The sequence below is a fragment of the Lampetra fluviatilis genome, chromosome 31 (genome assembly GCF_964198595.1).
Source record: "Lampetra fluviatilis chromosome 31, kcLamFluv1.1, whole genome shotgun sequence".
In the NCBI taxonomy this organism is placed as follows: domain Eukaryota; kingdom Metazoa; phylum Chordata; class Hyperoartia; order Petromyzontiformes; family Petromyzontidae; genus Lampetra; species Lampetra fluviatilis.
Window position 1 is genome coordinate 425,078 of NC_136305.1, and position 13,998 is coordinate 439,075.

Genomic DNA, 13,998 nt, shown 5'->3' on the forward strand with positions numbered 1-13,998 from the left:
GTTTTCCCTTCATCTTGAGTTTCGGTCGTGTGCATAGTGAGTTCCTCTGCATCTGTCTGTCTTGCCATTGTGACAAGAGCTCCTATTGGACAAGTGCAATAGTTTCCCGTCAGCTGGACAGACTGGCTGCGGATTTGAAGTGGGCCGGAGAGACGCAGACCATATGTGGAGCAGTCTCGGAAAGTGGGACACAAGTGAACGTAAACCGTGCAATTAAACCTTCAGTCTAGCGCCCACAAGTTTCGGCTTCTGCGCTCGCTGAACTTGTATATCCAACTTTGCCAATCTACTGCTGGATGGAAGTCTCTCCCCACGCCGTTGGTGTTTTGAGCAGACGCCGTCACACCGATGAGCGTAGGTTGGTGAAGGGGATGAGCCGGAACCAGTTAAGATATCTATCACTCCTCTTCGGTGTTGCCCATCGCTGGGAATTGAACTGTCAATTGAAGGGGCCATCCATTGAGTAGGTCCACAAAAATCTGTCAACTTGACCCCTCCCCCTCGCTGTACGCACGCGGACTTTTTACCCCCCCCCCCCACTTGAGTACTTACGCCTGACGCACCTCCCCCCCCCGAATCCTGTAGAGCGGCCGATATGTAATCCGCGCAGAAACGATCAAGGATTACTAATATTAACGTGTTTCAGTAAACAGTCCACCGCCGTACTATCTAACTCACTTGAAGTCCAATGTAGACAAATTATTATCGAGGCTTCACCCCCCCCCCCCCCCGTTTCCTATGCGTATGAACATTATCAGTAGACCTCCATACGCAAGCGAATGCGTTTGGGTTAACCCCCCCCCTCCATACGTACGGACTCGATGGATAGCCCCTAACTGTGTAGCGTGCATTTCATCTGTGCCACAGTTCACTCTGGAACTTTAAATGTCGCACTAAAAAAAACAGACTTGCGGTATGGTAATTGCCATTCCAAACTGCTTTGAATTGATTACCCAAATCGTTAATAATTATGATCTGCAGGCAGTATTCTCTTTATCGGCTTCTATTGAATTTCTGCACCGTTGCTGCATGACAAAGCACATTGAGTTCAAGTGGACACAGGTGTGTTTGATCGTGGCGCTGGAGGAGTTGCAGTGTGTGCACACAGGATATCTTATTGATTTACAGTGCTGAATCTTGTCCAGACCATGTTTGCTTCACCATATCGGTCAGGAATCTTATGAGCCCTCGAATATAGTGTCATCTTTGGCAGTATAGATTTTAATAATCAGTTGAAATTCACAGTTTTAACCTGAACGTGAATTGCCTTTATTCAAGGTTGTAGGTTGCCATTCCTCTCTTGATGGCAGGTCTCTACTAGTTGACCCAAAGATCCCCCGTGTAGCCTTAGCAAGGTGCTTGCTAACAGTACTATGAATGTTGGTACGGAACACGAGGGGGTGGGTCGCCAGCACCATGACTGGCCGCCTTTGTTTCCTGAATGGTGAAGCTTGTATACCCCACCAGGTACTCATTTGAGGCCGAGTCTACCTTGGGGAGGCCCATGACCGATTTAAAATAGGCATCACTGGTTTTGGTCATGGATTGAACTGGGATCGAACTCGGTTCGCAGTCCACTGCACTAACACTGGATACCCCACACAAGTCTGCTCAATTTAATTAAGAATGCCAAGGGCCTTTCTCTTAATTATCCAAAACAAGGTAAGCTATCTGCAAGTCTTGCCTTTGGTGCAGTATGTTACAAATGATGCATGTGAATTTTTGTAAAATTCCCTGAAAGGGAAAGTAACATTGCATTGTTTCGTACGGTATTTCAAAGTTAATGTTTAAAATAATTTAAACACAACAAGCAGGACTTGTTCTGTGCCACCACATGAATTAACATTGGTTTCAGTCTGTCGGTCTCTTGGTTTTCCAGACCAATATCCAATAGCATTTGTTTAAGCAAGCAAACGGTACCAGTTTAAACTATCTTGGCTTCATCAGCAGTCCCGTTTGTTCAACTACTGGTATTGGGTTACATGATGCATCGGTTTTCCACAAATGTAACGTCTGTAAAGACAATCGGCATATCCTGCATCACAAGTGGCGAGAAATCCTTTGCACGCAACCAGTCTGAGCAACAATTCTTGGAACAAACCACAATGTTCCAAAGTCTGCATCTGCCATGACAGTGCCTAGCAGATTGTACCTGTACAGTTTGACTGCAAAAGCTTTTTACCTGCAGATTTTTCAAACCAGGCAGTTTTTATCACCGCAGTTGTATCACAAAAGCAATAACCGAGTTGTTGTTTGCCCAGGCCTGGCTTGGTGATTGCCACGCAGTCCTTGCCCCAGCGGCCGTTTAAGGTCGGCGCCGAAGCCTTAAGCTGCAGGGAGTGGCTATGATCCCACTGCCTCTGCCAGTGGTGCGTAACTTAACAGTGGTGTGTGTGTGAGTGAACATAATGCTTTGGTGGTAAACCAGGGTCCTGCACTGTGGCTGTTTGTCAGCAGGTGGCCGTATCTCGTGAGAGCCGGCCAAGTTATTTAAGGTCGCCGTGTAGTTGACGGCTGTGCAGCGAAACGTTCCCAAATAGCACCCCTGCTGCCCCGTCTCGGTTGTTTGAACCAAAAACAAGATGCCAGAGATCTTGGCCATCCCCCCCCACTCCCCCCGTTATTGCCAACCGTGCTGTGCAGCATTTGTAGTGAGCATTAACATCACTCCTTGTGAGGCCTTCTAATCCTACAACTGGCTGGTTTGTGCTCTGGGTTAGGAAGGATATTCCCCACTGAAGGGTATGATTTAGTTTGGTGCAGCCTTCTTTGGCTGTATTGCTCGTTAAGTCGTGTCCTTGTGTAAGGTCGTTGTGCTGTACTTACTGCAGCCGTCGGCACAGTTGGTGAGCCACTAACGTACGATATTCCCCTTTTCGGTGCCCCTTCAGGTGGAAAAATATTATCTGTTATGAAATTGTACAATAACTAAAAGGCATAACTGCATCCACTTATTTCTCGGATAGAACTTCCATCATTGTCATAGAAAAAGTTACCACATGGAATGTCTCCAATTCACCATGTAAAGATGTGTATCACGAAGCTTTGACAGAGGAGCAGTGGTTGGTGCCACCTGTGTGGTGAACCCGCTACTCCATTTGGTTCCCAGCCACAACAAAAATCGAGCGAGTGACCTCTCAACTGGTCCTCGATTACCCTCCTGCCTCGCTTCACGAACACACACACACAGAAGTATGGTCAAACAGCCCCCGAGACCGGCATTGCATGGGCTGTCTTTCATTCTTGGCTATAAAAGGCCATTGCCTAACACTGCCTGTCTATCCTTTTACTTTTTAAGGTGGTGCGAATAACAAAGGGGAGTCTTTCTGTTTAATTCCTCCATTAGTCGCTTTTGTTATGACTATCCGATATCATGATTGGTTTTGATGCATCGGATGATGCAACTCTGCTCTGGTTCATTGAGTTTATCCCTGGGGTGGGGAGTGCATGAAGAGTGCAGTGGTCAGAAATCGTCCGTGCGCATCTCCCACGTGAGCTGATGCAGCAAGGAGTGAAACGTACGGGCTTACGGTAGCTCGCCACTGGTGTGATGACAGATGTTCGTGGTGATACAGCGCGGATGGTAGCACTGCACGGGCCAAGGGCCAAATATGCAACTAAACCTGTGTAAAAAAAAAATACAAAAAGGTTTTAATGTAGGTGTGGAATGCAAAGTTTAAGAAAGTTTAACCTAAGTGTCTTATTCATGTTTTTCCAGTTCTTGATTCTTCAGGGGTTCATTTTTTTTATATCCGTAAAGTAAATGTAGGCCAACGTGACTGAAGGTTTTGTCATAGGCAGTTGTGGTTGTTGAATAGGGACTTTCCAGTGAACTACTACAGTTAAACAAGCTTCATTACGGCGCTGTCTTTCGTTTGTGCAATTGCCCGTGTGGTTAAAGCAGCTGCTCGCAGCAGATGCTTGGTGTGTTTTGTTATTCTCATTTGTTTTTCTAGGTTGTCACATAGTAACCTAACACGGAAAGGTCTTCTTGCTGTACCGCCCCAGTAAAACAACTCGTTGATACCCTATCATGCTATCTCTCCGTTGCATGGTTAAGTGATACAACACACCCAACCTGTATTGGCGCAAAGTGCAAGAGGCAAGCTCAGAACTGAAAGAATTTGGAGATGTTGACGAGGTCGCGTGGTTCAGAATATGCCCCCTCTAGCCGTGCCAGGGCGTTGTCGGGTCATCGTTTCGTGCAAGTGTGATTCCTGTAAGCAAGCATACACATTCAGAAAGGTTGCATTTGGGGATGGTAATAATTATAGTTGGATCCTTTGAGCCTCTTATCGCACATGTTTAGAGTATTTGGCTGCTATAAATTTCCACATGATAAGCTGCTGAGCTATCATTTATGGCCAGATCACTTTTGAAAAAGAGCTACTGAATAGCTCTGTGGGCCTGACCTGGTAAAATAAAAATAGTTTAGTTCATGTTCAGCTTCTTTTGCACCGTACGTAGCCACCCATGCTAATCGTAGGGATGTTCCATTTTTTGTATTCCGAAATATAAATTGTACTTCCCAGACTGGTTTTAGTGTTGCAATTTTTGGGGCTTGGCTTTGTACAATGCATAGGTGTGTCGGTAATCCTTGAACTCCCACAGAATATATTATTTGCTGTTCAAATGCAGTTTCCAAATATGATATTCGCTGTATTTGTAAATAGTCAAATGGGCAGGTTCATTCGGGTTGAGGTTCTGATCAATGTTGACAAGACACCGCAATTTGCTAATGCTGTGGTTTTCCATAATATTTATATTCTAAGTCTTATAATCATGTTATCGTGTCATCCCAGGATTAATTGCATGAGCGTTGGGCCGATTGTGCACTGTACTGCATTCCAAACGATTTGCAGTTTGACCAGTGTGCGTGCATGCGTGACCCTACAGAAATAAACAATACATTATTTTGCGATGCTGCTACTGCAATTTGCACGTTGGCATTTCAACGATGTGTAGATCAGTCCCTATAAATATATCTATAAATAATGTTTGATATACTTGCTTGGTAGGCCAAAATTAAATTGCTGTAATGGTTATAAAAATCTTCCAAATTCTAGGACTGCTTTGCTCTAGTGCAGATTGTGCACTCTGCCCTTGAATGCAGCTGGCAAATATTTCCATTTTATAAGTTTGCTCTTTCTACAACCTGGCCTGTGTAGGACTATGGATCACCTTTCTTGGCAGAGCAATTATACAATTATGTCATTGAAAACGCAATACAGATCAGTGTCGCATTGGCCCTATTCATTGATATGGTCATGATGTCAAATTACTTAACCCGTGGATTCTACAGCTCCAGTCCGTATTGCCAACTGGGCGATTTGAATCAAGCCACGCTTTACGTTTCACGAGTGGCAAAATTGTCACGGCCACTTACGCCAAATATGGTTTTCCTGGACCGGTGACATGTCAATTCCAGGTTTGTAGTTAGGATCCATGCATCAGCTGTTTGTGTAATACTTGATCAATTGTCTTTTGACATTTTCTAAAGCTTAACCCCACCATAACCCCACCGTTTTGCGCAGTTATCAGGTGCGTGCTTTGTTTTTGGCGACTTTCCCTCTGGAATGCGACATAAATAATATTGTCCAACGTGGACTTGCGGTCTGTGGAACGAGCTTTTTACAAATCCTACATCCATAGAATGGATTTATAATTGCAGCTCTAATGGTTTTGTTTATGGCAACGCATCAGGTTAAGTTGAGTTCCTAACGAAAGGTGCAACCCAATAAACAAACGGCTCTTACTGTGTTATGTGCTTGGGCTGTGTGGTGTCCAGATTATCTGGCACGAGTTTAAATATTCGTGTCTGAGAACAAAAACACTTGGGTGATTACAGAAGCTTTATAGGATGTCACCACAGTCTTGCTTTAGAAGCAAGGCAGTCTTAAGGGGCCGTTCATTTATTACGTACGCAAAAAATCTTGACCCCCCCCCTCCCTGTACGCACGTGTACTCTTTAGCTCCCCCCACCTGCGTACGTACGCTTGATGCACCCCCCCCGAATCCTATAGAACGACCGATATGTAATCCACGCAGAAACGATCAAGGATTAATAATATTAACGTGTTTCAGTGAACAGTCTACCGCTGGACTATCTAACTAATTTGAAAGCCATTTGGGTTAACCTGCCCCCCCTCCATGCGTACGTACTAAATGGATGGCCCCTAACAAGAGCATTGTGACCATTTGCCCCTCGTCGTTTCAATTCCATAACTTGTTTTTAATCCTTGCTGAATTGGGGTCACCTGTTCTAATATTTGCAGGTGTCATGTAAATCTATTCCATGCAACGTATACAAGTAAAAATACATCCCATTCTTACACAAGCAAATCGTGAACTTAATCGATCTTAATCAAGACATTACAAGTGATCATTTGCTGTTAAGGACATTCCAATTCATTATACCCCTGTCATGAGAATGAGAAACTAAGCAAATGCAGGAGCTTTGTTATTATTTTAATGCGCTGCGGGACTTGGAGCCACTTGTCACGAACAGTTGTTTCTAGTTGGCCTTCATCCAGCACCGTAAAATGTGAGCCATTTCAAGCGCTGTTCCTACCCGTTGTAATGCACGATAAAGAAACAAAGTTCATCTTGCTGTGTGGATTGGTCTCTAAAGCTATCATGATGCACTTTTACAATCCCACCAAGGAGGAGCAGAGGTCAAAGGTTCTTTTAGATTTATCATCAATTGCATTGGCAGGCGTTCCATTAATAAATTGTTGCTTTAACCTTGTCTGGTCATCGCATATCATGCGCATAAGGGCAAGTGATCTATACTTGGCCGCCTGACGATGAGGCATTGCCCGCACGTGACGCCCGTCCGCGCTTGAGTGAGTGAGTGATGTTACTTGGTGCGTCGTGTTAAATTAAAAACGCCTGCAGCACCGCCCTGGCCGGTAATGCAGGTCCCTGTTAATTTTTGCACGCGCGTCTTTGTTGCCCACACATACACAGTAGGGGGGCCCCTTTTCGAACGTCCTGCATGGGTTCTTGAAAACACCGAGGTGTTTGTGTACACGTCGCCGCTCTGCGCTTTCCCGCTTTAATTGCACTTGACATTTGACGCAGGTCAGAAGATTTGAGGATTACGTCATGTGCTCCCCATCCCCCTGCTCTCCCTCCGGCAGCTGCCTGACCAGACTTATCCAACGGGGATGAGGGCCACGTGGCTCACAAGTGGAATGCTTGATTTGTGGGACCAAGACGACCACCTAGACACTTGCCGGAATACCTGGCAAGGCGAGCACAGGCATTGCAAGCCCCGCCAGGCTGCAGGGCCGGGGGTTTGTCCGAAATAACAATAACAGGGCATGTCTGCGCGGGCACGGACACGGCACGTACGGTCGGTGCGCTCGCAGCATTGTGACGGCGCTACCAACCTGGTTCTGATCCGGCTCTAGATGTGACCTATAACCAACGGCTTGGTGGCACAGGCTCGTGAAGTGCGGCCGCTCGTGTAAACTGCGGTACAGTCGTAGCATCGGCTTGCCGCTAGTGTGAGGTGTTGTATCGGGGGTGGGGGTGGCAGTGTTTGCCCTCTGTTTACATACAGCAGCTTTTAAGTATTGGAAGCTGCAACTGCAATGCCATGGTTGGGCTGCCATCCAGTAACATTGCGTAGTAATTTGCAAACACAACACTGGGGTGTTGACCTTGTTTTGTGTTAGATGGTGTTGCAAATCGTAGATCATGCTTGCCATTCGTGCTGCTGGGACGCTCTTCTTGGTGTCATACAGTTTTGAACACGAGATTAATTCCATGCTATCAAGCAAACATTAAGTATTGGAAATGTAAAACTCTTGCAGAATTTAAACTACTGTTCAAGAGGTAAATGTGGGGCTGATTATCACTTTATTTCAATAGGAACTGTCTGTGGAAAAATTACTTTGCAAGGAGTTGTCCTTTGTCCTCCCAATGGTTGCAAATTCATTAATAGACAATTTGTTAATTCAGCTGTTGGGATTGTTTTATTTCTGATGCATGCAGATTATATATAGCATTCGCACCCCGTGCAGATGATTTGTTCTGCCTGTGACTCGTATGTTGGTGGAACTTGCTTGATCCATCAAGGAAATTTTGTTTTAAATGACCTTTGGTATTTTTACACAACCGACAGATGGTTTGGCACAATTTACTTGGTGCTGTGTATTTTCTGTGCCAACGCCACATGTAAAATCCAATACCTGATTTAAAGTTTCCCCATACTGTCGGGCTTGAGTTATTTGACCACACTGCACCATACTGGTCAGTGTGGGTCGAAGGAACTCAACTCGTTCCGTTGTCACTGACCACTATTGGCCCTGCGTGTGTCTGCCTGTGGTGTTGTTTCCGTGTCTGTTTTATCATTCATTCTTACCTGATGGTTGCTTGTGTTGCAATTGAAACGTCGTATTCTATTATTATTTTATTTGATTTTCTATGTGACTTTACGGATAAGAACCAAAGAGTAATTATTAGCTGTCGTTGAACTGTCTAGGTGATTAATTAAATAACGTCGTGCACAACCACTCTGACAATGAGGGCTCCGAGTGACTGCCCGGTGCGTGTCTAAGAGGGTGATGTCAGCCTCCTTAAGTAGATGTTGATTGAGAGGCTCTCTTATTAATCCTAGTCTCTTTAGTTAACACTGTGGTGTCCTATACCCGTATGTATTTTTAAGAGCACAATGCACAAAGGAATAGCAATTTCAGTAAGTTCTGACTGCATAATTTTGACAATAAAATTTTGTGTGCTGGAATGCGTGAGCTCTCGGTGTTCCACTTTCCATGCTGCTATGCCCACATTGGTCCAAAGTGTGCTTTGTCGCCTGCCTATTTTACACCATGCATTGCTCATTTGGTACGTTACTTTGCATGTGCCAGAAAAAGTCGGCACTGCTCGCGTTAGTGTTGATCCATTGGGTTGAGAACCCTGGGAATGTGGCGCACACAGAGCCCATGTCCTCAACGCTGGATGGAGATGTCCTTGCCGAGTAGCGTCGAAGCAGCCTTTAAAAGCTCCGTCCGCTGGTTAATTTTTACCCGGACAGCGATATTCACCAAGGTCATTGCTCGAAAATCGCTGTGCTGCATGTGTTACTATTTCAGAAGAGAAAAAAATGGTGGTTTTAGTGAGGCTTTTGACAGCCCATGGGTGTTGACTAAAATCAAATGTGGACAATGTGCTCATTCCAGCAGGAAATCGCATCCCTGCCATCGTCTGATGTTGCCTTAGACACAATCGCAGGGAATCAGATTTCCCACGCACCTCCGATTTTAGCACGGTTGGCTGTGTACAGTGCGAAAGAAGTTCAACATGCATACCAAACGGATAGCACTTTAGGGCTTGTCAGTCCTTGCCCTCCTGCGTCGCTTTGTAAAAAAATATCTGCCCGCCAACCTGTCTTGACCACTGCTCCTGCGTCCTTTGGCACGTGCTTACAGTCGGTGGGCGACGCCATGGCTGACGAGCAAACGCAGAGCTGGTTGGCGGAGGACCTCCCTGCACAGGAGGCGGTGGGCATCGATAGCTTCTCGGCACATCCCTGGACTGGCGAACCCCAGGCAACCGTGCTTAATGACTCCGATGCGGGTGACGATGGGAAGGACCATGTCGTCGAGGAAGTGACGAAGGGCGTGGCCAACATGGAGGCCCTGGAAGAATCGCCGACGAGCCTGCAGGAGGCCGCCACGTCTGATTCTTCTCTGCAGGACGAGCAAGTAAGGCATTCGCTGATGGCGTGCCACCGCTAACCAATGGACGTTGAGGAATGTTTGGGCGGCATGGAAAAATAAAATTCCTCCTTGGGCATGCATTGTGGAATGTAACTTTATATATACCCTCCTCACAAATCTGTGTGCTTGGACTGACTTTCGATTTACTTAATTCGACTGTCATTGTTCACTTTATGACTTTTGTGTACTCCTTTTATGACGTGCAGCCAGTGATGCTGCTTTGATTTATCTGGTGCATTTGGTGTCTGCTATGTGTAGCGTCATCTTAACACGTGGTTGATGTTCCATTTAAAATTTGGTGCCTGCTTTGGCAGAGTAATCCAAAAAAACTTAAACATTTGGTTCGAATGGATTTAATTTAATAATGCATGTGCTTCTGGATCTTTGTCGTGCTTTATCACTGAAATAGCTTTATTCTTTAGTTAATAATAGCATTTACATTTATAATCCTTGTCCATTGTTTTTATTTAAATGAATACAATTCAATTGTGTATTCATAGCATCTGTACTAAACTGTAATTGTTAAGTACATTAATATTAAGTAACGTTTCCAAGGGTGCTCAAAAAACATTTGTGGGGGACGTCCCCGTGCATGCATTCCATCGGTAGTACTGCTTTACAAACCCGGCGGCCTGAGCTTCAGTCCTGGCCATGGGTAACATTGGCGACGAATATCTTAACTGATCCTGGGCCTTCCCCTATGCCAGCTCTGCCTTAAATGAGTATCTCACTACAGGATATAAACATTAACAATGGGGGGGACAAAGGCAGCTGGGCCTATTTCTGGCATCCCCACACCCTTGTGTGCTGTTCAAGCCTTCATAAGTACTCTTAACAGTTCTTCCCCCAATCGCCTATTATGGTTACACGAAATCTTTGTCTTTGTTCCATCTTCCCCGTGTCCATTTCAGCAGCCATATGGAGCAAACGAGGGAGAGGATGATGAGGGAGAGGATGACTCCACCGCGGCCTGCGTTAACGGTGTGGGGAACCCAGAGACGTCATCACACGACGACCCAGAGGTCGCCGAGGAAAGAGGTGTGTGTGTGTGTGTGAGCGCGCGATGACATCGGGTCCTCTCCCACTGGTGGCCTTGATTCATTGATGTTACTGCATTGAGTTTGGTATGCCCTTTCATATGGCAGTCCATTGTGCAGTCAAGTTGTATTGTTTATTTTGACATACGGAGGCTATAGTGACCAATATCCATATAACAGGTTTTTTTTGTTTAGATCGCGTAAAATATAAATGTGTCGTTAAACCCGCCACCACCCGACACCGCCAACTAGTAAGGGTTTGTCACGTAAACGGAGCATGCCAAATCCGTTACTAGTCCAGCACGCCGGTGTGTTGGAGAGCCAAGCCACATTTACAATCTTGTATTACTTTTGACTTGAACTACACAGTTAAATACTTGTTCCTTTGTACTCCAGCCCTTTGACCAATCCTCAAGAATGACCAATGTTGTGTTGTGGATCTCAGAAGACAAGCAGAAGAAGGTTTTAGCCTGGATAGTGCTTGGATGGCAACCATCCAAGCGGCAGGGTTCTCGGCTGCTGTAGGGGGGGGGGCTGCGTTGTAGGCAACCGAGGACTGGCGAAATCCGTACTTGTACTTATTTGACATTAATCCTCTACTGTTTTATCCTAGTAATATGGATGTTCTATGTCTGCTTATTGGTTTATATACCTTAATTGCAATTGGTCTAAACATAATCTGCCTGAGTTGCACTGCAAGGAAATTATAATTTCGACATTGGTTTATGTTTATGCTTTTTTCGAGTTCCTGGTTTGCTAATTGGTTTTCTGCCACTTTCTGTTTAATTGCTGAGATTTGTTGAATGTTTTTGCTTTAATTTTGGTGCCCCAGACTGCTTTTGCAAATTGAGAATCCTGGTATCTTGTCGACTCGCCTGGTGAAGCGAATGAAACTTGTCTGCTCTTCGCCGTCACAACCCCCACTGACCAGTATCGTGAAATGTAGTCCAATTACCCCCACGATCTGCACCGTGTAAGGAGCCCTCATCCAGCAGTGGATTAACAAGAGATGTATATGTACATGCTCTATGCAGTTTATTGCCTGAGCAGACCACTCAAGTGAAATGCAAACAGTTATGTTTTAGCTTGCTCATTGCAACTTTCACACTCTAGGTTGGTGTAACCTAAATGCCAAGACATTTACATGAAAACATTTACAGTTAATTCTGTGCGCCACAAGGCTGTTGCACAATTTTACAAGGAAAACTAGAACTCCTTTTTATAACCCATGGCTTCTGCAGTAAAGGGTATCATAGCAGCAGCAGCAGCTTGCAGTTACATCTGTTGAGCCCACTGGTATAACCAGGGTGTGGTTGCTACATTTCACCCCCGTGTTTTGGGGGTCCTCAGGTGAACAGTTGTAGGCTCTGGTGAGTTAACTCATCCGCTGGAGAGTCCTCTTGAGGCGTGCCCCATCACGATTCGCATTTCTGGCATTCTGTGGCTCTTAGGGGGCCTTTGTGGCCAGCCTCATGCATTCACGCCCGTCAGGTGACTGGTATTGGGCAAGCATTGGCTTATGCTGTAAGAGTTTTCTTGTTTGCTTTCCATTTGTGGACATGAGCTGTGAAAGTGTTTTGTGAGTATTCACTTTGTCCCTAGGTAAACTAAGTTGTCGTGAATTTGTTCCGTTTTATATTTTTCTTAGAGTGATGGAATTGAAGTATATCATAGGCTGTGCCTAATTGTGCTGTTAAAAATTGCTGCAATTTTGTATTTCATTGCAAAAGAATCTGCAGATTAAATTGTAATTATTGCCACCATACTGCAAGGTGACTCACAGCACTGGCTGTGACTTTTGTCAGATTCACTTTTAAACGAACATTATAGGACCATGGGTGCCCACATGCATAGCCAGTGCGAGACTTGATTTCCTTGCCCATGCATCTACTCCTTGCTTCATGTTTCTTCGTGTGTACGTGTCTAACATGCTGCTTGTTTCATTGTCTAAACCGTACTTGCATTTCGTTGCAGAAGATTCTGTCGGAGATAATCCCACTGCACTGGAAGGTGAAACGCACACAATATCACTTGGGCATTTGGTTTGACTTGAATTCGGAGTTTTAAACGCACCTTTGTGTTTATAAACACCGGGAACGAGTGCCTGTACGTGTCTAGCACAATAATAAGCACTTGCCCCAACAGCCTGTGTAGGCTACGTAGGTGGTTGTGGGGGTGTGATCTTTGTCTAAACCACGCACACCTGCACGCTGTTGCGTCTTGCAGAAGAGAAACTGGCGCTGCAAGAAGCTACGAGCCTCTTGAAATTGCCGTTGGAAAAAGATCTGGGCCCCTTGATGACGCCAACCAGCATGGTGGCAGAGCTGAGTAGTCCGGCTGGCGCTGAAGCAGCTTCGCAAGACAATTTGCTGCATGCCGGAACCGGAGGTAAGGGGGAGGCTTGTGCAGAATTCTACCTGGGTCTATTTTTTGTGTAAGCATTTTTTATCATCTTCCAAAAACCCCAAATACAGTGGGAATATCAAAAGGAGGAGACTTACAATGTGCAACGTTATAATAGGCCAAATATGGTGTATCCTGAAACAATTGGAGAACTGAGCAAAGGCATCCAGGCTTGCCGGCCGACCACGGTAGAGGTAACGATTAGTACCTCTGTTTTTTAATGAGGAGCCAACATTTTACTCAACCGCCCTTATCAGAAGCTTCTTCAGTCAAGTCTACTCGGCTAAGAAATTGACTTTTCAATTTGGTTATCTCAACGATAGTCACTAATTCGATTTACAATTGAAAGTCCATTTCTTTCTGATAAGAGCTGTTGAGGTAAAATATTCGTTCCTCATTTAAAGAAACCCATTCTTACCCAGAGTTTACTTCTCATTGTATCTCCGGGCAGGAATGTAACAAAGAAAACAGGAAATGTGTCATCGTCTTTCTAATAGAGCAAACGCTGCGTATACTGTTTAGGTGTTCATATGCAGAGAGATGAAGGCGTTTTTAAAAGGACTTGCAGTCGGTGATCTTGTGTATTTGTGTGCGTACACGAGGTGGCAGCCCCACTGGCTTTGTGGTCTTGTCGGATTGGCTGACCGCTTCGAGAGCAGGACAATGTGTGGTGTGCGCTGCACGTGTTTTTCACCGAGGAAAGTTTTTGTAGGAAAGAGCCGTGCGTGTCACTGGTGAGGAAGTCTCCGTGTAACAAATGGCGAACCCGCCGCCAAGTACAGTATTGACCCACGTTGAACCCGAGTGTTGCGGCAGTGTTTTGTCCATAT

The 13,998-nt window shown here is 45.3% G+C and overlaps 1 protein-coding gene across 6 annotated transcripts in view; it reads left to right on the top strand.

The window, feature by feature from the left end:
• LOC144943406 (uncharacterized) overlaps window positions 1-13,998 on the top strand; it is a 38,102-nt gene that overhangs the window by 2,494 nt on the left and 21,610 nt on the right. For 5 of the 6 annotated variants that reach the window (XM_078870778.1, XM_078870781.1, XM_078870782.1 and 2 more), the window contains exons 2-5: window positions 9,438-9,713; window positions 10,640-10,766; window positions 12,740-12,775; window positions 12,992-13,153. In XM_078870778.1, the coding sequence (XP_078726904.1) occupies window positions 9,438-9,713; window positions 10,640-10,766; window positions 12,740-12,775; window positions 12,992-13,153 (601 nt within the window). The remainder of the gene's footprint in view (window positions 1-9,437; window positions 9,714-10,639; window positions 10,767-12,739; window positions 12,776-12,991; window positions 13,154-13,998) is intronic. The other variant, XM_078870780.1, reaches the window with a different exon arrangement.